At 53.2% G+C, this 22,189-nt stretch overlaps 2 protein-coding genes across 6 annotated transcripts; one reads left to right on the top strand and one right to left on the bottom strand.

The window, feature by feature from the left end:
• The first annotated feature begins 1,571 nt into the window (after positions 1-1,571).
• Positions 1,572-4,549, top strand: LOC131196369 (cytochrome c1, heme protein, mitochondrial). The gene is made up of 7 exons (XM_058179124.1): positions 1,572-1,730; positions 2,522-2,715; positions 3,143-3,269; positions 3,513-3,670; positions 3,774-3,934; positions 4,010-4,110; positions 4,234-4,549. Exons 1-7 carry the CDS (start codon positions 1,632-1,634, stop codon positions 4,336-4,338), a joined length of 945 nt encoding a protein of 314 aa, XP_058035107.1. The 5' UTR covers positions 1,572-1,631; the 3' UTR covers positions 4,339-4,549.
• Positions 4,550-4,645: 96 nt separating this feature from the next.
• Positions 4,646-18,952, bottom strand: SHARPIN (SHANK associated RH domain interactor). 5 transcript variants are annotated; one of them, XM_058179070.1, is made up of 14 exons: positions 18,317-18,952; positions 18,041-18,215; positions 17,329-17,457; positions 13,517-13,658; positions 13,336-13,426; positions 12,904-13,174; positions 12,643-12,776; positions 12,323-12,496; positions 7,337-7,497; positions 7,132-7,243; positions 6,821-7,000; positions 6,277-6,375; positions 6,010-6,153; positions 4,646-5,210 (listed from the first exon to the last, which is right to left on the bottom strand). In XM_058179070.1, exons 1-14 carry the CDS (start codon positions 18,533-18,535, stop codon positions 5,130-5,132), a joined length of 2,112 nt encoding a protein of 703 aa, XP_058035053.1. In that variant the 5' UTR covers positions 18,536-18,952; the 3' UTR covers positions 4,646-5,129. The 5 variants fall into 5 exon arrangements, with proteins under 5 accessions (XP_058035053.1, XP_058035050.1, XP_058035048.1 ...); XM_058179067.1 differs by having other exon boundaries at positions 13,517-13,655; positions 17,374-17,457; positions 18,317-18,581; XM_058179065.1 differs by having other exon boundaries at positions 13,517-13,655; positions 18,317-18,581.
• Positions 18,953-22,189: the final 3,237 nt, after the last annotated feature.

Genomic DNA, 22,189 nt, shown 5'->3' on the forward strand with positions numbered 1-22,189 from the left:
GAGGCTCCACCCACCTGCCAGGACGTCATTACATCTTGTTTTTGAACCTCTGTGTAGAATAGAATAGAATAGAATTTTTTATTGGCCAAGTGTGATTGGACACACAAGGAATTTGTCTTGGTGCATACGCTCTCAGTGTACATAAAAGAAAAGATACGTTCATCAAGGTACAACATTTACAATACAAATGATGGTCAATATATCAATATAAATCATAAGGATTGCCAGCAACAAGTTATAGTCATATAGTCATAAATGGAAAGAGATGGGTGATGGGAACTATGAAACGATTAATAGTAGTGCAAATTCAGTAAATAGTCTGACAGTGTTGATGGAATTATTTGTTTAGCAGAGTGATGGCCTTCGGGAAAAAACTGTTCTTGTGTCTAGTTGTTCTGGTGTGCAGAGCTCTACAGCGTCGTTTTGAGGGTAGGAGTTGAAACAGTTTATGTCCTGGATGTGAGGGGTCTGTAAATATTTTCACAGCCCTCTTCTGTGGATGTGCATGCGCTCCCATTCCCAAACCGGTAGCGAAGGTAAGTGGATTTCACCGCTGACTCCAGGCCATTGCAGTGCTGATGCTTCAGAGGGTGAAGGCCAGGATGGGGTTCTTGAACAATGAACTCGAAAGAAAGAAATTGAACTTAAACAATGGGCGCTATCCGACAAAATGAAATTTAATGTGGAGAAAAGCAAGGTTTTACACCTAGGCAAGAAAAACCAAAGGGACAAAAACTGTAACTCTGAGAGGGATCTGGGAGTCCCAGTGGATGATCCCTTAAACAGAAGGCAACCCTGTGTGGCAGCAGCCAAAAAAGCCAATACAATCCTTGATTGTATAAACAGGTATAGAATCAAAATCGCTTAATAAAGCCTTAGTAAGACCACATCTGGAATCTTGAATCCAGTTTTGCTCACCACATTATAACAAAGATGGTCAAGACTGGAAAAAGTACAGAGAAGAGCAACTGGGATGATCATGTTTTTGCCCGGAGACAAAAACATGAAGAACAGTAGCGGGATTTGAGTTTGGATGGTCTAGAGAAAAAAAAAGTCTAGGGAAGCCATGATAGCATCTTCCAATATTTGAGGGGCTGCCCCAAAGAAGACGGGGGGGGGGGGGGCAACCTGTACTCCAAAGCACCTGAAGGCAAGAGAAGAAACGGATGGAAACTAATCCAGGAGAGAAGCAACCTGGAACTAAAGAGAAATTTCCTGACAGAACAATTAACCAGTGGAACAGCTGGCCACCAGAAGTTGCGAATGCTCCAACAGTGGAAGTTTTCAAGAAGACATCTGTCTGAAATGGTACAGGGTCTCCTTGAGCAAGAGGTTGAACAGATGACCTCTGATGACCCCTTAGCTGATCGGTTCAGCTTCCGCCCGCCCTCCTGGTGGCACGAAGGGAATCGCTGCAGGCCCGCGAGCAGGCGGCGGGGGGCTCCTCTTGACGATTCGTAGGTCAGCTTGGCGCGCGTCACGTGCCCTGCGGAGACCGGCGCGTCGCCGCTCTAGCCCACCGCAGCCGGGTAGGGCGTCACTCGGAGGGCCGGAAGCGGCGGTAGGCTAGGCTTGCACTTCCGCCGCGCGGCGCCTTGTGGGAGAGCTGTCTCGCCTCGTCTCCCCCCAAGATGGCTGCGGTGGCGGCGGCGGCGGCGGCGGCGCGGAGCCTCGCGCGTTCCCGGGGGCGCTTCCTGGTCCCGGCCCTGCCCGGCGGCCCTCATCCGCGGGTATGGCGAGGCGGCGTCTTGGCGCGCGCGCCGGTTCCCCCAGTGCCGCTCGGGCTCCGGTCGCGTCCCGCCGGCCGCCCCAAGGTCACCCCGCTCCTGCCCCGGCCGCCCCCACGCCGCGACCCTCCGCCCGCGGGCGCGGCTCTCGGCGCAGCCCCAGCCGCTCCACTGCGGCGCCCCGGAGGACGCGAGCGGGAGGGAACCGGCCCGCTGCCGGGAGGAAGGCTCGCGCTTTTCCGGGCGCCGAGCGGGATGCGGCATCGGGGGGCCGCTCCGGATTGGCCACCTGCGGAGAGTCCGGTGGGCGATCGCGGGCAGGGAGGCTGGAGGGCGGCCGGGCGGCCCCGCTCTTCGGTCCCTTCAGCTTAAGAAGCTCCAACGCGACCCATCCCCCACTAGCTGGAGTGGCGTTCTGGATTGTCCCAGTGCGCTTCTCTGCCGTGGCAGCTTGGAAGATGGTAGGCTGGGGAATTCTGGGAGTTGTAGTCCACCCATCTTCAGGCTGCCAAGGTTGAGAAACGCCGGGTCTGGCCTAATTTGTGCAGAAAGAGGGAACTCCGCAGAGTATATGGGAGAGGCGGGGGGGGGGCGGGGGTGCTGTTCATTCAGAACAGTCAGCCGTAATTCTTGGGAAGCCGGAGATAGAGGAATCCAGCAAAGCAGCGGACTCAAAGGAGAACAGGGACAGGCCTCTTGGTAGTTTTTGCTGTATTTGGCCAATGGCCTCGGAGGACTTCCCGCCTGGTGTCATTTCGCTTGCAGGAAATCCGCTCACTTGCCTTTCTTTGCAGGCCAACGTGGCATCCCTGGCAGGTCTGTCGCGGGGCAAGAGGGTAGCCCTCGGCGCTTTGGGCGTTCTGACAGTCGGAGGGGCAGGGCTTGCCTGGGCACTCCAGAGTTCTGTCAATGCCTCGGAATTGGAGCTTCATCCACCCAGTTACCCCTGGAGCCACGGTGGCATCCTGACTGCACTGGATCACAGCAGGTGGGTGGTGTCATAGCCCAACAAAGTTTGCTGGGGGTTCCGTTTGAGTTTGCTTTTCCCCCTCTGGTTAGGAAGCAGCTGCCAGACTTTCTCATGTCCCGTCTGTCCGATGGCACTTAGGAAGTCCTTTAGCTGGTTCCACTTCCTTTGCTACTCCTGCACCCGTGTTCTGCCTGCCTGCAGTCCAGACATTTCTGAGCTCCCTTGATCCTCTGCTTGGCCTAGCTGCCTCCCTCCACTGGCATTGGCCATACCAGGCCAATGCAGATGAATCCTGGTTTTGGCCAGTGCCATTCCCCCCACTAGAGGAAACCGGACGTTCCTGGGTTCCTGTGCTTGCCTGTCTGCTTCCTGTTTCAATGGCTGGCTTGTTAGTAAGCAGTGCCTTGCGAGGCTCGTGGCCTGAAGGAAACATTCGTGTCCACAGCATCCGGCGGGGCTACCAGGTGTACAAGCAGGTGTGCTCCGCTTGCCACAGCATGGAGTACTTGTCCTTTCGCAACCTTGTGGGTGCTACCCACACTGAAGACGAAGCCAAGGTCCTGGCTGAGGAGGTAAGCAAAGTGTGCAGCAGGATTGAAGTTGACCACAGGGAGATGACCCTGGTTCAGATGTTGTGGGCGCTGCTCCGGGCTGCCTTGTGTGGTTCGTGCCTTCAAGAGGCTGGCTGCGGGGCTGGTGGCCTTCTCAGGCTCCTGGGGAGCTGAGGTGGTGATGGAGGGAGGTGGACAAAATAGCTGGTCCTTCTCTGGGGAAGCTGGAGGATTGCCAAGCGAGGCTGGCCTCTCGCCCTTTAGGTGGAGGTGCAGGATGGACCCAATGAGAATGGTGAGATGTATACGCGGTCTGGCAAGCTGTTTGATCGCTTTCCCAACCCTTACCCCAACGCTGAAGCGGCACGGGCAGCAAACAATGGGGCCCTGCCTCCTGACCTCAGCCTCATTCTCAAAGCCAGGTAATCCTGCCTGAGGTGGGGCCTGGGCACAGCTTGGCAGTTGGCATCGCCAAGCAGAGGAGAGGCTTGGAGAAGCTGGATCCTCACTGCCCTTCCCTTTCAGGCATGGGGGCGAGGACTATGTCTACTCCCTTCTCACTGGCTACTGCGACCCCCCTGCTGGCGTGACTATGCGAGAGGGGCTTTATTACAACCCTTACTTCCCCGGACAAGCAATAGCCATGGCTCCTCCGATCTACAACGATATTCTGGAATACGATGACGGTGAGTGGGCTTGAGGGTGGCAGGAGGTCTTTTCCTTGACTGGGCTGGAGGTCACCTGGGTCTGCTCCTTTACAGGTACGCCTGCCACCATGTCGCAGGTTGCAAAAGACGTCTGTACTTTCTTACGATGGGCAGGAGAGCCAGAATTCGATGACCGCAAGCGGCTAGGCCTCAAGGTGCGTGTTCTCTGCTGGTAGTGGTCCGATGGGCCAGACATAGCCAGGAGCTGCTGCTTCCTTGGTGGGGGCAGAGCATACTGGTGGGGCAACTCCATGACAGTCTCTCCTCTCTTCACTCAGACAATACTGATTGCATCTGTGGTGATACCCTTCGTGTACTTGATGACAAAGCACAAGTTTTCGGTTGCGCTGAGCAGGAAAATATTCTACCAGCGTCGTGACTGACCTCTGGATGAGGCAGACCCGCCTCCGTTGCCAGAGCGCTGATGGCACTTTGTCCTTCATGCGGCTGGGGGGGGGGGTGGCCGCTTCTCCCGAGTGCGCTGGATGCTATTTAATGTCTCTCGCCATTCATCCAGTCGCTCTCACAGCCTTGGCAAGAGGACCCTGGGGTAAGGGGTGGCAGGCACCCAATAAACGTGTTTCTTCAACCAGACGTTAGTTGCATTCTTGAGGCGCCTGTAGGTCTTCTGGCCCCTCCCCCACCCCCTTGCAATTCTTCCTTGGCCCTGAAAAGAATCACCCGTTCAAGGCTGGCGTGGTTTCCTTTTATTGGGAAGGTTCTCTCCCCCCTGTGCAGCAACATAGAGCAGGAGTCTCTAATAGTTGTGCCTTGGTTGCCCAGAAGTGTCAGATAAAGCCGGGTCGGGTGGGGTGGGGGTGGGGTACCTTTGGAATCAAGTAATTTGAGGGAGGGAGAGACCCACCTGTTTTCTGACTCCTCCGCGGCAAGTGAAGTCAGAAAGCAGACGTCCCTGGGTTGCTGCCTTTCAAGCTGGGTGCAGAGCCTCAGGCCCTGGGCTGGCACCGCAGCATCTACCAGAGCTGCACAGAGTCACATGTTTTTACCCGTCGCAGTTAGAAGTGCAGGATGCAGAAAAAGGAGGGAGAGCTAAGTAGGGAAACACCCCCTCCCCCCTAAAAAAGCAGGCTTGACCCCAGTGGAGCTCTTGAGATGCGGGGGTGGGGGTGGGGTGGGGTGGAAGTCTGCCTGCCCGCTTCCTCTTGCCAAGTGCTCAGTGACAGTTCTGGCACAGCCGGTGGCATCTCTCTCCATTCACGTTGCACCGGCAGCCCCCGCTGATGTCACCATGGCCCTGCAAGAAAGGGGTGAGTGGGGTGACCCCCCCTTTCCAGCCTCCTGCTGCCCCTCTATGACTGGTGAGTTGGACCCCACCAGCTTCCCCCGCAGCCCCTTTGGTGGTTACTGCGGCTGCCTCCCTGGGAGACTCTCAGGCTCGGTGCTTTTCCAGAGCCTGCCGTCTTCCCGAGTCTTGGGCATCCCAGCCCCTGCCTAGCTTGGGGCAGGTGATCTGATGGGGCTCAGATGAGAGATGCTTTGGCAATTGGCTGAAAAAAGCCAGGTGGCATCGGGCCCCGCCAGCCTTTGAGGGGGGGCCAGAAAGCAACTCGGGAGATCTAAAGCCAGAGCCAGAGCCCCTGCTTGGCTCCCTAATTCCTAGGCTGTCCAGGGGAGGGCTGGATGCGGCAGCTCTTCCCAGAAGCCTGTTTGGGCAGGGGGCCAGAGGACCTGCTGGCCAAGGTGCAGCTCCCGAGGAGGCTGCCTCCTGGGCTGCTCTTGTCCTTGCTCTGTTCCTCAAGTTTGCAGGTGCGCACATACACACAGTCCTGCCTTTTAAAATGTGGAAATGGCCAATTGTTACAAGAATTCCACACAGCCGAAACAAAGCAGGACCCCTGCGGGCTTCCTGAGGACAGCCAGGCCCAAGGGCAGTGCAGGCAGGAGCCAGATGGGGAGGGGGCTAAGGAAGCACATGTCGAGGGAGCCTGGCCTGTTCTCTGGGAATGTCCTTCCTTAGCCACCTCTCCAGCAGGCAGACCTTGGGAAGTGGGGCTGGACCTCCTTGCCTTCTCCCTGCCCCTGAGGACACTTACCCCTGGCCCCCAGCGTGGCCCCTTGGTCACCCAGCAGATCTCTGTCTGGCAGACGGGGCATCTGATCCAGTCGCAACCGCCCTTCTTCTGCACTACGATGTGGCACGCGGGGCAATGCATGGCCTCCCCCAGCTGCACTAGCATCTGCCGGGACAGACGACACGGTCAGTCGCTCGAAAGACATAGGCTCCGTAATGCAAGGGGGGAGGGAGGGCTGGGTGCACACCAGGGAGGGGTTGCCTTTTTTGGTGAAGGAGCTGGTCTCACCTTCAGCATGTTGTTAGTCTCACGGGCAGCAGCATCGTTGTGAGCCTGGGACTTTAACTTGTCCTGGTACTGCTTGCAGTTCATGCCCTCGTGGATGGCCTGTGGGCAGAGGCAGCTTCAGGCTGGGTCCTTCCACTCTGCAAGGCCCCTTCTCGCCCCCACTCCCCCCCCCGGACAGCAGGCAAACAGCTGGCCCCTGCTTTCAGTGGCAGCTGGCCAGCAAGCTTCAGGTGGGCTCCTCCATCAGGGCACTGCTCTGCTGGACAGAGGGCCACAACTCTGCCTGGTTCCACTGTCTTGGATCTAGGGCTTTAGGAGCCGGCCTTCCTTGCCATAGGAGGAGGAACAGGGAAGAACGAAAGGGGGATTCGTGTTTCCGGCTGTCGGTCTCGTAGCAGGAGTCTAGAAAGGGCAGCAGGGGCAGCTGAAGGGTGCAAATTCAGGGTGCCCCCTCCTCTTTCCTGCCAGCGTTCCCCCCACTGAGTCTCGCTCCCAGGCCAAGCGAAGATGTGGGGGTGTCTGAGGCATTATCCACTGGGCCCACCTTGCAGACGAGGCAGTTCAGAGCCCAGCAAATGGGGCAACGGAACTCATTTACGTCGTCCTCATAAACACACCATCCAAGGCAGTCGGCCGTCCGGCAGTGGTAGCTGTTCTGCGCCCGGCTCTCAGCTACCGCCAGCCGCCGCTCCAGGAAGCGCTCGTACTCAGCCCAGGTCACCAGCTGCAGGGGAGAGGAGGGGAGGGCTGGCTCAGAGCTCTGCCGAGAGCAGGGGCAGCTTCCCCCTCCACGGGTTCTCTCAGGCCCTCCTCCCAAGGCAGGGCTCCCCTGGCAGCTCCCCAGTTGGGACTCACCGCCCGTATCTCCCTGTCTTGGAGGTGGCTGGTGCAGGCGTAGGAATCGTCCCGAAAGGGACAGGACACTTGGGGGTCCTGGCTGCAGTTGACCAGCTGGCGCAGGCAGTCTCTGCAGGAGAGGGCAGCTCAGAGAGCGGCTAGAGGGGAGGCCCAGCCATGCCTCCTCACTCCTCCTCCTCCTCCTCCAGGTGAGGCACCTCACCTGCAGAAGCTGTGCAGACACTCCCTCAGCAGCACCCCGTTGCCCGGCTCCACCTTCAGGTAGCAGATCCGGCACTCCATCTCCTGCTGGTTGGGCACCAGGGCTTCTTCCTCCAGCTGGCACAGCTGCTGGAAATTCTGCATCCGCTCCTGCTCCAGGGCCTGCAGGAGGAAGGGCAGGAAGCTGGGCTCGGCAGCTGGCAGCAAAGGGGTCCCGGAGGCCCTTTGGGAGCTAGACAGAGGCCCGAGAGGCAGAGCCCGAGGTTGGTGAAAGGTAGGTGGGATGAAGGCACCAGCTTTGACAGGGCTCAGAGCGGAACCCCCGGAAACGTTCTTAGCACAGCTACGTGAAATGTCCACTGTGCATCAGCTCTGCTTCTCAGCCCTCTGGCATGGAAGGCATTGCGAGGGCACAGGGTGAGGGCAGCACGGCTGAGAAACGTGGCCTTGGCAGCTGAAGCTGCCGGAAAGATAGTGGAGCCACCCTTGAGGGCACTTCAGCCCTTGCTGTCCATCACCAACCCCCCCGCAGGCCATCCTCCTGCAGTGTGTCCCTGCTGACCTGTCTGTCTCTCTGCCCCTCTGGCACCGTACCCGCCGGATGCTATGAGGCAAAAGATTTTGCCAGTGGGGTCTACAGCATTCACAGCCCAGTCTGGCCAGAGTCTCTGCCCTTGAGGGGGGTGCCCTTCTTTGCAAGCAGTGAGGAAAGAAGGGGTCCCGGGTTTTTCTGAAGCAGCTTCACAGATTAAATCTTCCCTCCCACCCTTGAGAGGACGAAGACGCTGCATTATTTTAAGAGCTGCTTATTTATCAGTCACCTTTCCAACCCACTCCCTCCCTTTAACGCTAACCCGAGGCAGCTGAGGTCCAGATAGGAGCACCGAAATGAGAACGCTCAATAAAATATACATATCAGGACACAGCTGCCTGGCCCCCATTATGCCCCAGAGCGGAATCCAACTCCCTGACCTTCGGACCTTCCGCCGTGAGCTGAAGACTCTTTTATTTCATCGAGCTGGGCTAGCCTGATTAAGTAATTTTAAATGGGGTTTTAGTTTTTTGCATTATTTAGTTTTTTAATATTTTGGCCACTATTTATACAAATTTTTAGTCTGTTTTTAATGTGTATTTATTGTATTTTTAACTGGCTGTTAACCGCCCTGAGTCCTTCGGGAGAAGGGCGGTATACAAATGTAATAAATAAATAAATAAACCCATCTCCAATGGCTGCCCCCAGTGCAAGTCTTGATACGAGTCAGGCAAGAGCTCTTTCCCCAGGCAGCCCCTTGACCCCGAAGGTCCAGGATTTCCCTCCGCAAAGGGTTTGTCACCCTGGCACACTTCATGACTGACGCCAGGGAAGCCTTCAGCCTCAAAACCTCAATGGGAAAGGCCCTCTGATCTAGAAAAACTTGTTCCTGGGCACCAGAAGGTTGACCAGACCTTCAGTGGATGGCCTCCCTTTCCGTGGAAAGAAATGGTGAAGTCGCAGTGTTTATGCAAAATATTCCCAAGCTCCCATTTCTGGCAGAGAAAGCAGGTTCAAGATGTGCTCCAAGGGCTTTCACATCCTGTAGTTGCCATCCTTGAACTCTTTTGGGTGCACAATAATTACTGTCTTTGCTGGGTCAAACAAGCCAATTGTGGTCTGGATGTTGCCGATCCCAGTGGATGGGTGACCTAATTCGGTAAGTGTGATCATATGGCATTGACAAGGTATGGTTTGTCTAGGACTCCGGCTTTGCTGGCGAAGGCTGGGCTCATCCAGTGGCTCAACAGACGAATCTTGAACTGATCTGAAGTCAAGCAGGATAAACGTCTCCCAGAGCAAGCGGATCCTTGCAATTGACTCTCCTGGCTCTGGAGCCATCTCTTTGGATTGAGGGGTTTCATATATTGCTACTGCAGGCTTTCCATTCTTAAAAAATGCGTGTTTTCCTGCAGAATACCCATATTTTAAAAAGTAATAGGATCGCTTATATTTTGAGAACTACAGGAAGCCAAGCAGCTGTTCTTCCTGCCAGTGCTAGCTGTAGCCTCTTCCTGGGCCCCTGGCAGCTCAGGACCGTTCAGAAGGGCTCAACCTGCACAGCGACTGAGAACCGATGCTCCCCCCGCTTGCATTTTGCTCCCCAAGGCCAGGCTGGTCTACTCAGAAGCATCTTTCAGACAGTGCAGAAGCTCCTGTACACGTGCCATTTGGCTGTGAAACACAGATTACATCCTAGCCTGTAAACCCAGGGAACGGTGGGGGCGCGCGCACAGAAAACAAAGACGGTGTCAACACCATCCTTGTTGACAATCAAAACCAGAGATCCATTTCTTGGGAAGGCAGCTCTCCACACCTCTTTCCTCAGGTGTTGTACAACAACTATAACATCAAATTTATCTGCTGTCCGATTCTCAGCCACTCTGGGAGGTTTTATTTCTGCAGAAGAGGAGAAAGGACTCGGAGACTTCATGAACCTGGTACCCACAAGAGAAAGCCACGTGTTGATTCAGGAGCTGTGATCAAGGGACTCTGGGGTTTTTTTTGGGGGGGGGGGGGCTGGAGGGGCTCCACCCTTCCTCTCCCCACTTCATTCCCCTTCTGCCCCAATAGGTGCAGATGGAGCCCCGCACAGGAGCCCAGCTACCAAAACAAGACACGCGATTCCCTTGGGTGATGCCAGCTGCGAGGGAGGGAGGGAGGGAGGGACCTTTCAAGCTCCAGTGGGCAACCCAGTGTGGCTCCTCTCACAGGGAGGCTCCTCTTTGCTCCCCAGACATTCTCCAGAGGGAATTTCACACAAGGATTCCCCACCACCAGCAGCACCACACACAAAGCGGTCGTTGGGGGGGGAGGATGTAATCTCCCCCTCCCCGGCTCAGTCAAGAAAGCAACACAGATTCACAGGATGGGCCACCTGGCCCAAAGTCATCTTTTAATGCAACAAGGTCTCCATTTCAAAACTTCAAATGTTCAAATGCAAGATGCAGAAATTAACCCATCTCAGAACGGTACCCAAAGCCATGTTTAGTGAAGGACTTGGAAGCCGCTTGTTCTCTAGAATTCATCACTCTGCTGATGCTCATTGGCAGGCAGGCTGGGCCCAAGCACCCCAAAAAAAGGTCTCCTACTCTGGGCGCTCCCCAGCTTGGGGCACTCAGTAACGCCTGGCCCCAGTGGGCCACTGGCTCCCAGCCAATGTGTCTCCTGCCAAGAAACCTGGCCAAAGGACAACCTTGTAACTTCTGAAGCGCCACCCACACAGGGGACTGGAAGAATTCAATGGGGCACCTTTGTTTCCAGCATCTCTCTCACACCCCACACAGCCTAATCATCAGGCTGCTCCTTGGGTGGGGCTGCTCTGGGTGCAGAGACCGGCCTGTTAAAGCTCCCTGCCCAGCATCTCCACAAGGCAGTTGGGGAGGGGGGCAGGGAGGACCTTCAACCAAAGCCAGAGTAGCCCTCCACCCAGAACCACCCTTGCTGCTCTGGCCTGCTCCACCCTCTGGCCCTCTCAATCTCCGCCCCAGAGAGGGAACCAGATGGAGAAGAGGCCCGTCCTCCCGCTTCCTTTGGCTGTAACTCCACCCCCCAGTAAGTTCCCAATCCCAACAGGGGACAGCAACCCTGGCCTGAATCTTTAGGTAAAGGGCCAAGCTTAGCCCCCCTCCTCGGGGCCATGCCCGTTTCTCTCTCTCAAAGGAGGGCTCTGCTGCCTGCCTTAGTCGTGGCAAGAGCCTGTCGTGCCAGAGGAGCTGGGCAGGGCTGCGAGTGCAGCTACGAGAACTCTGAGGAGAGATGGATGAATTCGTCCAGGGGCCCAAGGTTGTGGGCATAGGGCACGGCTGGACTGTCTTCTCTCCTTCCCTTTTCCTGCCACAAGAGAAAAAAGAAAGAAGAGAAGAGAGTCATCAAGGGCATGCGAACCGCTGCCTCCCCCTCGCTTTTCACCCCCTCCCTGCAAGCCTGGTCGGGGGCCACAATCACCCTGGAAGCCTCAAAAGATGGAGAAATTCTTGCAGGGTATAGGATGCCGCAGAGAAGTAAAAATAAAAAACAAGTAGAAGGCTTCTACAAAAGTGTAACACAAATGGGAAAGGTCACTTTTATAAAAGCAACAGGACTTATAAAAAGACAAAGTGTATATGGCATTTCTAATTCTACACAGAAAGCTTTAATAATACACAACATTCATCTACATTGGTGCTGACGAGTCATGCAAGGAGTCCCGAGTTCTGTGCAGTCCCAACACCTGAAACCGGCTGGCTCAGCCCTCCTTCCCCACCACGGAGCCTTCACCTCCCCTGGCTGCCATGGCCGCCTGGGTGCTACACCTCTTCCTGAGCCTGTCGAACCAGGCAACCATGCCCACCCTGGCTGACATCCCAACCCATCCTCCCCCCGGGTCCTCTGTGGACTGTCCCTGAAAGGGGGCTAGAAGCTGCCTCCTGGGATGCTAGCAGGGAGAAAAGCCTGGACCGGTTGCAGTTGCTCCCCAGACACAATGGTATTTGGGGTGGAAACCGATTGTGACAAACTGTGCACGGCAGAGCCGATGCTGCTCCCGGGAAGAAAGCTGCAGACATTAAGATTTGCATAAGGGGAGGCCCTTCTGAAGACGTGGGGGGGGGGGCTGTGGGCCACCCATGCTGTTTACCCTCCCACTGGAGAGGGCTGGGAAGCGCTCCCAGGTTTGCAAACCCTCCCTCTGGAGCTGGGCAATCAGTGCATTGGGGAAATATATTAAATAAATTCTAAATCTGTAATTTAAAGTTTTGAAATTCTGCATTTTAAAAAGAACAGCCCTGCATTTGCAGATCTGCAGCCTCTTCCAGGCCGAGTGGGAGCTGATTCAGCAAGACACACCTCAAGAGGGTGAAAGTCCTGAGCCCAGGCAGAGGCAGGTTGCCAACTCTAACAGTGCAACAAAATGATTGCAGTAAAGAGAAGGAGCCCCCCCCCACAATTCTCTCACTCCCACCGCAAACGGCCTACCTTCTGGTACTGCAGGATGCCCTCCTTCTCCTGCTGGATCCGCCACAGTTCCACATCGTCTGGCCGGTAGCTCACAGGAACCACGTAACCAGCAGGGCGGTCAGTGCTGCACATTTCGCAGCCAGGGCGGGTGGGCTTGTTGATGAACGTGCAGGTGGGACATGACCAGCCGGCCTGGGTGAAGGAGAGAGGAAGCCCTGCCTCAGTGCCAACTGCCAGGCAGTGATGAGTCGAGGCTGCCCATGGGAGTGCAGGGCGTATGGGCAGGGCTCCGGTCAGCTGACTCAGGGGAGCCAACTCCTGCCATGCTGTCAACTTACCTGCACAGAAGGGGGAGGAGCAGCTGGGATCGTGGGGGATTGAGTGCGACACGGAAGAATTTTACTCATATGCACAGAGTCCAGGAAGCGAGTGATCTCCCCAACATCTGACTTCCTGTTGAGGTCTTTCCCACCTGTGGGCAGAAAAGCACTGGGATCAGCTTAGCCACCCCTTCCAAGCAGGAAATCAAGGCCAGCAGTGGCGCATGAACTTCCTCCTAAGTCATAAGGCGGGTGGGAGGATATGTTTCCCCAGCTCACCTTTCTTCGGCAAAGAACTGGCGCTGCTTTTGTGCCTGCCGTCAGAGCTGCCAGGGATCGCTGAGGAGGGTGGCTGGAGCACCACCCAGTCTTTGTCCTCTTTGTAACGCTGCTCGGAGAGGTTGGCTCCCTTCGCTGAGAGCAAATAGAGAAAAGCCGTATCGCCATCCTTCCGGATTCCATAGGACCCAACCGTTCGGTTGTCCACACACAAGCATTGCCCAATAATCCAGCGCTGGACAGTGGGGTGGAATCCATAATCCTGAAAGACCTGGTGGGCAAAGCAGGTGGGCACATGGGGTCAGCTCCAGTGTCTAAGCAATCCTCCTAAGCACGCTTTGCTGGACCATCAATCAAGCATTGCCCCACAACTGTGCCCAATGCCCCCTTTCCAGAGGCTGGCCTGGAGGGAAGATGAAGCTAGCTGAGTACCTGGTGCCTGAGAGCAGCGATTGTGGTGTGCGTGTGGACCCGGGCTGTGATGCTGGCAGAACAGGAGGCGTCTTCCACGTGCACCTTCATGCTGAGAGGAAGCAGAGCTCAGTTAAAGAGGTGCCACCTGCAAAGTGAAGGACAGGAGCCCGACCAGAGGCCTCCCTCTCTTCTGACTCACCTGATCTGACTGGCAGGATAGCAGGACTCCCTCAGCTGGATGCGCAGAGCGGTGTGCTGCTGCGCAAGCAAGGAAGCACACCGCATGGCCTCCTCCTCGTTTCCCAGTTCGATGGCTGCAGAAAGATGGAGCACCAAGTCTTCTGAGGAAGCAAGGAGGAGACTATCATTTATTTACTCTAGTTTTGGCTTGTACCCTGCTCACATTGTAGAAAGCAAATATTAAGCATCCTTGGTGAACTAAAAAAAAATCGTAACAGGGAAATAAAGAGAAAAAGAAAAAGAAAAGATGAGCCATAAAAAGGTTCCAACCCTCTCCAGAATAGCTGCATCTTCAACCTTTTCCTCAAGGGTCCTCTTGGACCAGCCTGAACTATCCAGGATGACCGTACTAATGAACTGTTGCTGCCTCCAGCTCCCTTTATATCACCTGCAGGATTGGGAACCAGAAGCAGCTTTTCCCTGGATGATTTAATAGGTTGGGACCATTCAGGTGAAAGCCAAGCTATAAAGGTAAAAAAGATGACCTTAAATTGCACCTGGATGCTAACTGCAGCCAGTGCAGGGCCTGATGGATATGCACAATACATTCCCGGTAATGGGACCCAGCCAGCCCACAGACTCTGTTTCTTTAAGCATCCAAGGGGTCTTTAGCTTCAGGTAAAGTGCAGGGTGGTGGTCCAAACACCTGGGGTTTCACCCAAAGGTGGGCAAATGTTCCTGAGCCACGGTTTCCATCCCTGTTCCAGCAGCAGCGGAGAATCCAGAGGGTACAACATCTTCCTTCGGGAGAGCTTGTGATCACCCAGAGGTAATATGGGTGCGAGTGGCGAGCCTTAATGGCCAAGCAGTACTTCCGTCTTATCAGGGTTCAGTTTCAGCCCGTTCTACCCTCATCCAGACCCCGACAGCCTCCAGGCCCCAGACAGTTCAGAGTGGGGATGTAAAGTCATGTGTCACCTGCTTACCGATGATACTGAACCCCAAACCGGAGTGGGCTGACCCCCATGGAACCCCTTTAATATCAGGACCACCAAAACCACCTCTCTTCCCCATTGCAATTGATGGAGCCCACGTGCTGGAGGAGGCGTGGAACCTCTGCAAAACCGTGAGAGGGACCAATGCTGTCTCAGTCTCTTACCTGAGTCCCACTTGAACAGAGTTCGATACACATCATGTGGTTTAAATAAAGTTTACAGTTCTCTATGGTTTGATTTGAGACGTTGTGTCTGTTTTTAATTTATATGTGCCCAGGAAGAAAGTCATGTTAGTCTATGGTAGCCCAAAATCAGAAGGAAACTGGTAGCTACTCTGTACATTTGATGAAGTGAGCTGTAGCTCATGAATTTTAATGGTAGTTTACAGATTTTTTTTAAAAAAAAACTTCCTAGTAGAAAATGTGCTTTCTAAGTGTGGTTGGTGGTCCTGTAAATCTAAATAATAAACGAATGATTTCTCCATACTATACTGAAGATGCCCCCAGTGTCTCAAAGTACATTCTCGGTGTAGGTGGCACAGTGGTTAGGGTGCAGTACTGCAGGCTACTTCTGCTGCCTTCCAGCTGCCTGCAATGTGGCAGTTCAAATCTCACCAGTCTCAAGGTTGACTCAGCCTTCCATCCTTCCGAGGTGGGTAAAATGGGGACCCAGATTGTTGGGGGCAAGAGGCTAACTCTGCAAACCGCTTAGAGAGGGCTGTGAAACCCTGTGAAGTGGTATATAAGTGCTATTGCTATTTTCTCAAATGTTTGGTGACTAGATAATAGTTTATCCAACACCAATGGATTCAGGGAGGATCTTATCAGGAGGGAAAGAATCACAGCTTCTTTCAAAGCTGCTGGAAACTCCCCCTCCAATAATGGGGCAGTGATAGCTTCCATTGTCCTCAGTGGGCATGGGTGAACTTCCCAGGTGGCAGAAGATCATCTAGGTAGCCCTCTCACTGCTTCCTCAGAGGCCACACATCCAAGGCAGAGTCCCAGTCAATGCAGCCAAGTAATGCCTTCATTGCCCTGAAAAATTTCACTAGTTAAAACTGGCCAATGGCTCTCCTGACCACAGTTCCAAGTATTGACCCAGCAGGAACTATAATTCCCAGAGAATCTCGAGATCAGACAAATACTACCTTGGTCTAGCTCTCTCAAAGAATTAGTTTCTGGGTTAATCACCGGGATCAGTTTCAGAATTAAACACTCTCGATTAAGCCTTAGTTAAATTAAGCCTCAGTGTTTCTTTCCACTGAGACCTTACAAACTTCTGCTGTACAGGTTATCCTTAACACACAACCATTTGTTTAGTGACTTTTTGAAGTTACAAAGGCACTAAAAAAAGTGACTAATGACCATTGCAGCATCCCCATGGTCATGTGATCCTATTTCAAAAGTTTGCCAATTAACTCATATTTACGACCATTGCAATGATCCCCTTTTGCGACCTCCTGGCAAGCAGTCGGTGCAGAAGCCAGATTCATTTAACAACCATGTTACTGGCTAAACTGCAGTTGTCACTTAGCGTCTGTGGCATGAAAGGTCATAAAATGGGGCAAAATTCACTTAACAATAGAAATTTTGGGCTCAAGTGCAGTCATAAGTCCTGTATCTTCATTCAGTCTGGGTATCATCTGCATATTGATGATACTGGGCCCCAAACTGCCAAATTCACCCCCAGGTGCATGTATTAATTCAGGCGTCACCAACCTTTCGGACCTCAGGGACCAATAAATTCATAATTTTAAATCCCGCGGACCACTAATATGATCTGCCTAATGACAAGCTGGGTGGGCGTGGCTAGGTAGTCGTGTGACTGGGTGGGTGTGGCCAACTCGATTTCACTCAAGTTAAGGGGCGCCTTGCCGGCTTCTACTCGCCCCTCCCCTCCCAGCCACTCCTCGCCTGTCCACCCAGGCTCCTTAGGGCCCCAACAGGAAGCAGTTGTTGGAGCTAAGCAGCCACCACTAAGCAGTTGGCAAAACAGCTCAGTTCAAATTGGATCTGGCCGAGGAGGCTCAGCTGAAGCACCTCACTGAGGACTAGGAGCATAGGCTTTCCAAGCAGAGGGAAGACCTGTGGGAGTGCAAGGACAGGTACTGGCATTTGGAGGCTCAGCAGGCTGAGATGGTCAGCCAGTTCCAGACCATGATGCAGTCCCACTGGAACAAGGCCCTCTGGCTCTTTGCCACCCACTGCACTTCCCTCCGGCCTTCGGCCAAAGCCCCACACCAGGAGGCTGAAATGGATCCCATGTTGGAATTTCTCCCCCCCCTCCAACCCACACAAAAAGACCCCGATGGAGGAGACTCTCTGCAGCTACACAAACATTCATTGCATGTATCTGGCCCAGGGGCCGTAGTTTGAGGACCCCTAATTTAGTGCAATATAAAAAATGCAAATAATTTTTCTGTGGATCACTAAAATTTTCTCGCGGACCACCAGTGGTCCACGGACCACCAGTTGGTGACCACTATATTAAATAAAAAGGGGCAGACGGTCAACCTGCTCCTCCCAACGACCCTGAACCCTTGCAGACAAATCACAAAAGGTGAAGATTTTAAGTTGACTTTGTATATAAATATACAAATAGAATGAAGACTTTTGCTAACATAGTGTAAGCCGCCCTGAGTCTTCGGAGAATGGCGGGATATAAATGCAAATTAAAAAAAAAAGATATCGAGAGCTGCCAAGAGACCTAGCAAAGTAAGAACTGCTGACAGTTTAAAACAGACACATTTTTTCTGTTTCCAAAATTTGGCACCACTGCATATATTTCAGTTTAATTATCCTGAACAGTCTGACAACCTATAACGGATAAGTAGTACCCAGTTCACTTGTTGCCAGGCTATTAGGTGGCGGCATGGATTGACCTTTCTTTGCAGTCTCCAAAGGAAGAGAGGCAGCCACAGGCTGGGAAGAGGGCCGTCCGGTGAGCCCATTGGTTCCTTCTGGAGCTGGAGAGAAAAAGCATATATATATATATATTTTGGAGAAACACAGGCTTTTTGGTGAGAGAGCAGACAGGCCCTGGCAACTGGCACAAACAGCCACAAGTCTTTCAGAGAAACACCCTCCCCCAACAGTTTGAATTGAACTAATTCAAACAAAGAATAGAGCAAATCCCCTCCCCTTAAACAAGCAGGTGGAATGGAGACTGTTTCTGGCAACAACTGTTTTTCCCACTGAAGACACCCTGAAAATCCAACAGGTCGCTAAGATAAGCGCCTCCTCCGCCTCCAGCGGCAGAATTCGGCTTCAGCTTCTGCCTTGGACAAACTGGAAGCCCCAAACCTCAGATACCAACAGGGCTTTGCTCCGCGGAGGCAGCCGGGACAGCAGGAAACGAAACCTCCTCAGGCGGGAGCAGCTATCTGACCTCGACGCAGACACCGCCCCCCATATTCCGCCTTTGAGGGTGGCTTCCGCAGGCCTCCTTTCGTTCTGAAGGCGATCTGCTCCCCCGCGGCCTGAGGCCTCCCGGGGCGGCCCCCTCGGGCGGAGGGCAGGGCGAGCCGGGCCTCTCCCTGACCGACCGACCTTTGTGCACTTCGCGGAGGGAGCTGCTGACCACCGCCCACCAGGCCTGCGCCTCCTGCTCGTCCTCGAAGTGGAAGACCAGCGGGTCGTCGGGCCGCGCCAGGACCTTCAGCTCGTGGCAGGTGCCGCTCTTGGCCTCGTACGAGATCTCCTTCAGGCCGTATTCCACCAGGCTCTGCCGGGGATGGGGAGGCAAGACGGAGCGTCACTCGAGCCGCCCGGACGGCGCCCTCGTCCTCGCCCTCACCGCCCCCTCACCGCCCCTGCCCCCCTCACCGGCTCAGGGCCCGAGTCGGGGCCGCCGCGCAGGCCGAGGCGGAAGCGCTCGGGGCCTGGAGCCGCGCTCAGCTGGAGCCGGAGCAGGCGCTGAGCGTCCCGGGCGCCCGGCGAGGACGCGGCCAGCGGCGGCCGCGGCACCCAGGCCCGCGCCGAGGCCAGCACCACCAGCCCGCCGGGCGCAGCGGCCGCGGAGGCCGAGTCCGGCGCCGCCGCCATCGCGCCGCCGGAAGCGGGAGCCCCGCGCGCCACCTTCCCGGAAGCGCGTCCTCCTCTTCCGGCGGCCGCCGTGGGGCACGACGGGAGCCGTAGTCGCGCGCCCCGCCCGACAAGCCTGGTCGCTAGCCTGGAGGGAGGGGAGCCCTCCGCCCGGCCGCCCCCCTGGAGGAACCGCCGCCTCCCAAGATCGCGGGGCGAGGCGGAAGGAGGCCTCTCCGAGGACCCCGCGCCCTCCCGTCCAACAGAGCCGCCTCTTCTCCGCCTCCGGTGCCCGAAGAAGCATCGTTGGAGCCCCCGAGGGATGGGATGCCCCGCCTGGGCGCCCTGTTCTGAGGAGCCTCCTGCAAGCCCGGGGGCATCGACATACCACACGTCGCTTAGTGACCGGTCGAAGTTACAACTGCACCAGAAAAAGCGACTTAGGGCCGTTTCTCACACAGCGTCCCGGTGGTCACGTGATCAAAATTCAGGCGCTTGGGAAGCAGTTCATATTTATGAAGGTCTCGGGATCCCCGTTTGCAATTTTCTGACAAGCAAAGTCCATGGAGAAGCCCGATTCACTTAGCAACCGTGTTGCTAACTTAACAACCATGGTGGCTGACGTTAAGTGTGGCAAGAAAGGTCCTAAAATAGGGTAAAACTCACTTAACAGCTATCTCACAGCCACATAAATTTTAGGCTCAATTATGGTCGTAAGTCGAGGACTGCCTGTACTCTTCGTCTTCGGATCTGGACTCTCCTCCAGATTTCCTGCACAGTTACAACCTTGGCTGCTGCTGTTTCTGTCTCTGTTGGTTCTTGTAGCCTTTTGAATTGGTGGTGATGGCCGGACAGGGGTCTTTCTTGGTCTTCTGGGGCTTAGAGGTTCTTGGGAAGAGGCAGCATCTTCTGAAGCCTCTCTTGGGTACTGATATCTCTGCTGCTCGGGGATTCTGTGCACTCCTTCCATCTTCCTTGGATCTCCTTTCAGCCGCTGACTATCTGTCCTTTGGTGCCTTTACATGCCAGTTTGAAGTCGGAAGCCCCTTCTGAGTTCAGGGATCTTTTGAAAGACTTTCCTTGTTTTTCCATGTCTGTTGCTGTCCTGGGTGTCTTTACAGGAGCCGTTTTTTTGTCTCCTAATAGCTCTCGGAAACTCTGTGAAGCTCCTTCTTGAGAGTTTTTGTCTTTCCTCGCTTTGGCTTCTGTTCTTTTCCCTTCTTGGCAATTTCCATGGTTTGTTCCACTTGGCATCCAGTTTGCTTTCTTCTGTTTCTCCATCTTTGGCAGTCTCTTATCACATTCCTCCTTAAGGATTTCTTTTGAGTTCATTCTACAGGTCCTCTGCTTCTCTACCCATGAGATTCTCAACCTCACAAGGATTCGTCATGTTCTCCTTGAAAATATCTTTATTCTCCCCACCCAATCAATATAGCCATTGCTTCTTGTTTCTTATTCTGCATTCAAGTGCTTTATGAGAATAGATTGAACCCTTCTTCTCCGGGGCAGCTCCTCAAATATTGGAAGACTGCTATCATATCACCTCTGGTCCTTCTTTTCATTAAGCTAGATAAACCTAATTCCTGCAACTGTTCTTCATATGCTTTAGCCTCCAGCCCCCTAATCATCTTTATTGCTTTTCTCTGCATTTTATCCAACATCTTTTTTATATTGTGGTTACCAAAACTGGACGCCATATTGGTCTTACCAAGGGATTATAAAGTGACTGGCCCCAACTCTCCTCACGCTTATGAAAGCCCTCAGGACCTGGCTTTTCCCCCAGGGCATTAGGGGTCAGTGAGTGGGAATCCCCCCTGAAGTTGTTAGTTCTGTGCTCAATTGCCATTTCACATATTAAAGTAGCCAGTTTGGTTTAGTGGTGAAGGCATTGGGCTAGAAACGGGAGAAAGAGAAGGAGAGTTCGAGTCCTGCCTTATACATGGAAGCCAGCTGAGTAACTTTGATTACTGACAAGATTGTTGTGGGGAAAAAGGGAGAAGGAAGGAGGATTATGTACAACGATCTCTTTGAGTAATTGATAAAAATAGTAAAAGGATATAAATAAAATTTTATACTTTAGATTTTAGAGTTTATAGTTATGTTTCTTGCTGGGTTTTTTCTTTTTTGATTATGTATTTATGCTACCCTCTTTATGTACAACGTAACTGCCCAATAAAATATGACTCAGTAACAGAGTCACATAGTTTGAGTCGGGCAGCCTTATAAAAACATGAATGAATAGAATTAGAATAGAATAGAATAGAATTTTTTTATTGGGCAAGTGTGATTGGACACACAAGGAATTTGTCTTGGTGCATATGCTCTCAGTGTACATAAAAGAAAAGATAAATTCATCAACGTATATGAATACAGTTTAGTCATGGAAAACAAATGACTTTTTTGCTTGCCTTTACTTGAATTTCTACATGACCTGTTCACGTTCTGTTCCACACTCAGAACTCAGCCAGGCGTTTGGTACTGTAGTTGAGCTGCTCAGCCTCGTTTTGGCAATCAGGGGAGGCCCCTAAAAGCACTTCTGGGCATCATAAAACATTCCCCTCCACCCAGTCCCATGACTGCAATTCAAGCGCTTTGGAACGTATTTCCATTTATGATCACAATACTTGACAACACAGTATCAACAGTAGAAACCTTCAAATTTCTGGGTTCTATCATATTGCAAGATCTCAAATGGACAGCTAACATCAAAAACATCATTAAAAAAGGACAACAAAGAATGTTCTTTCTGCGCCAACTCAGTAAGCTCAAACTGCCCAAGGAGCTGCTGATCCAATTCTACAGAGGAATTATTGAGTCTGTCATTTGCACCTCTATAACTGTCTGGTTCGGTTCTGCAACCCAACAAGAAAAACACAGACTTCAGAGGATAATTAGAACTGCAGAAAAAATAATTGCTACCAACTTGCCTTCCATTGAGGACCTGTATACTGCATGAATCAAGAAGAGGGCCGTGAAAATATTTGCAGATCCCTCGCATCCTGGACATAAACTGTTTCAACTCCTACCCTCAAAATGACGCTATAGAGCACTGCACACCAGAACAACTAGACACAAGAACAGTTTTTTCCCGAAGGCCATCACTCTGCTAAACAAATAATTCCCTCAACACTGTCAGACTATTTACTGAATCTGCACTACTATTAATCGTTTCATAGTTCCCATCACCAATCTCTTTCCACTTATGACTGTATGACTATAACTTGTTGCTGGCAATCCTTATGATTTATATTGATATATTGATCATCAATTGTGTTGTAAATGTTGTACCTTGATGAACGTATCTTTTCTTTTATGTACACTGAGAGCATATGCACCAAGACAAATTCCTTGTGTGTCCAATCACACTTGGCCAATAAAAATTCTATTCTATCAGTGTGCCCTCTGATCATGTGATCACCATTTGCAATCTGCTGAGGAAGGCTGCAGGTGGAGGGGGGCATTGGATTTGCGGTCAGTTCCCCCAGTGCACTGAGGGATTTCCCCTCCCCTACATGCAGGGAAAAAACCTCCCACCCACTGGAGGAACGGACCTCAGATCTGGCGAAAAGCAACTCCACCGTTCGTTCTCATGATCATTCTCCCTGGTGGGGCTGAGAGAGGGCCCGTGTCTCCTGGGTGTGGTGGGAGGCCCAATGTCAAAGTCAAGACATGCCA

This window comes from Ahaetulla prasina, chromosome 3 (genome assembly GCF_028640845.1).
Source record: "Ahaetulla prasina isolate Xishuangbanna chromosome 3, ASM2864084v1, whole genome shotgun sequence".
In the NCBI taxonomy this organism is placed as follows: Eukaryota; Metazoa; Chordata; class Lepidosauria; order Squamata; family Colubridae; genus Ahaetulla; species Ahaetulla prasina.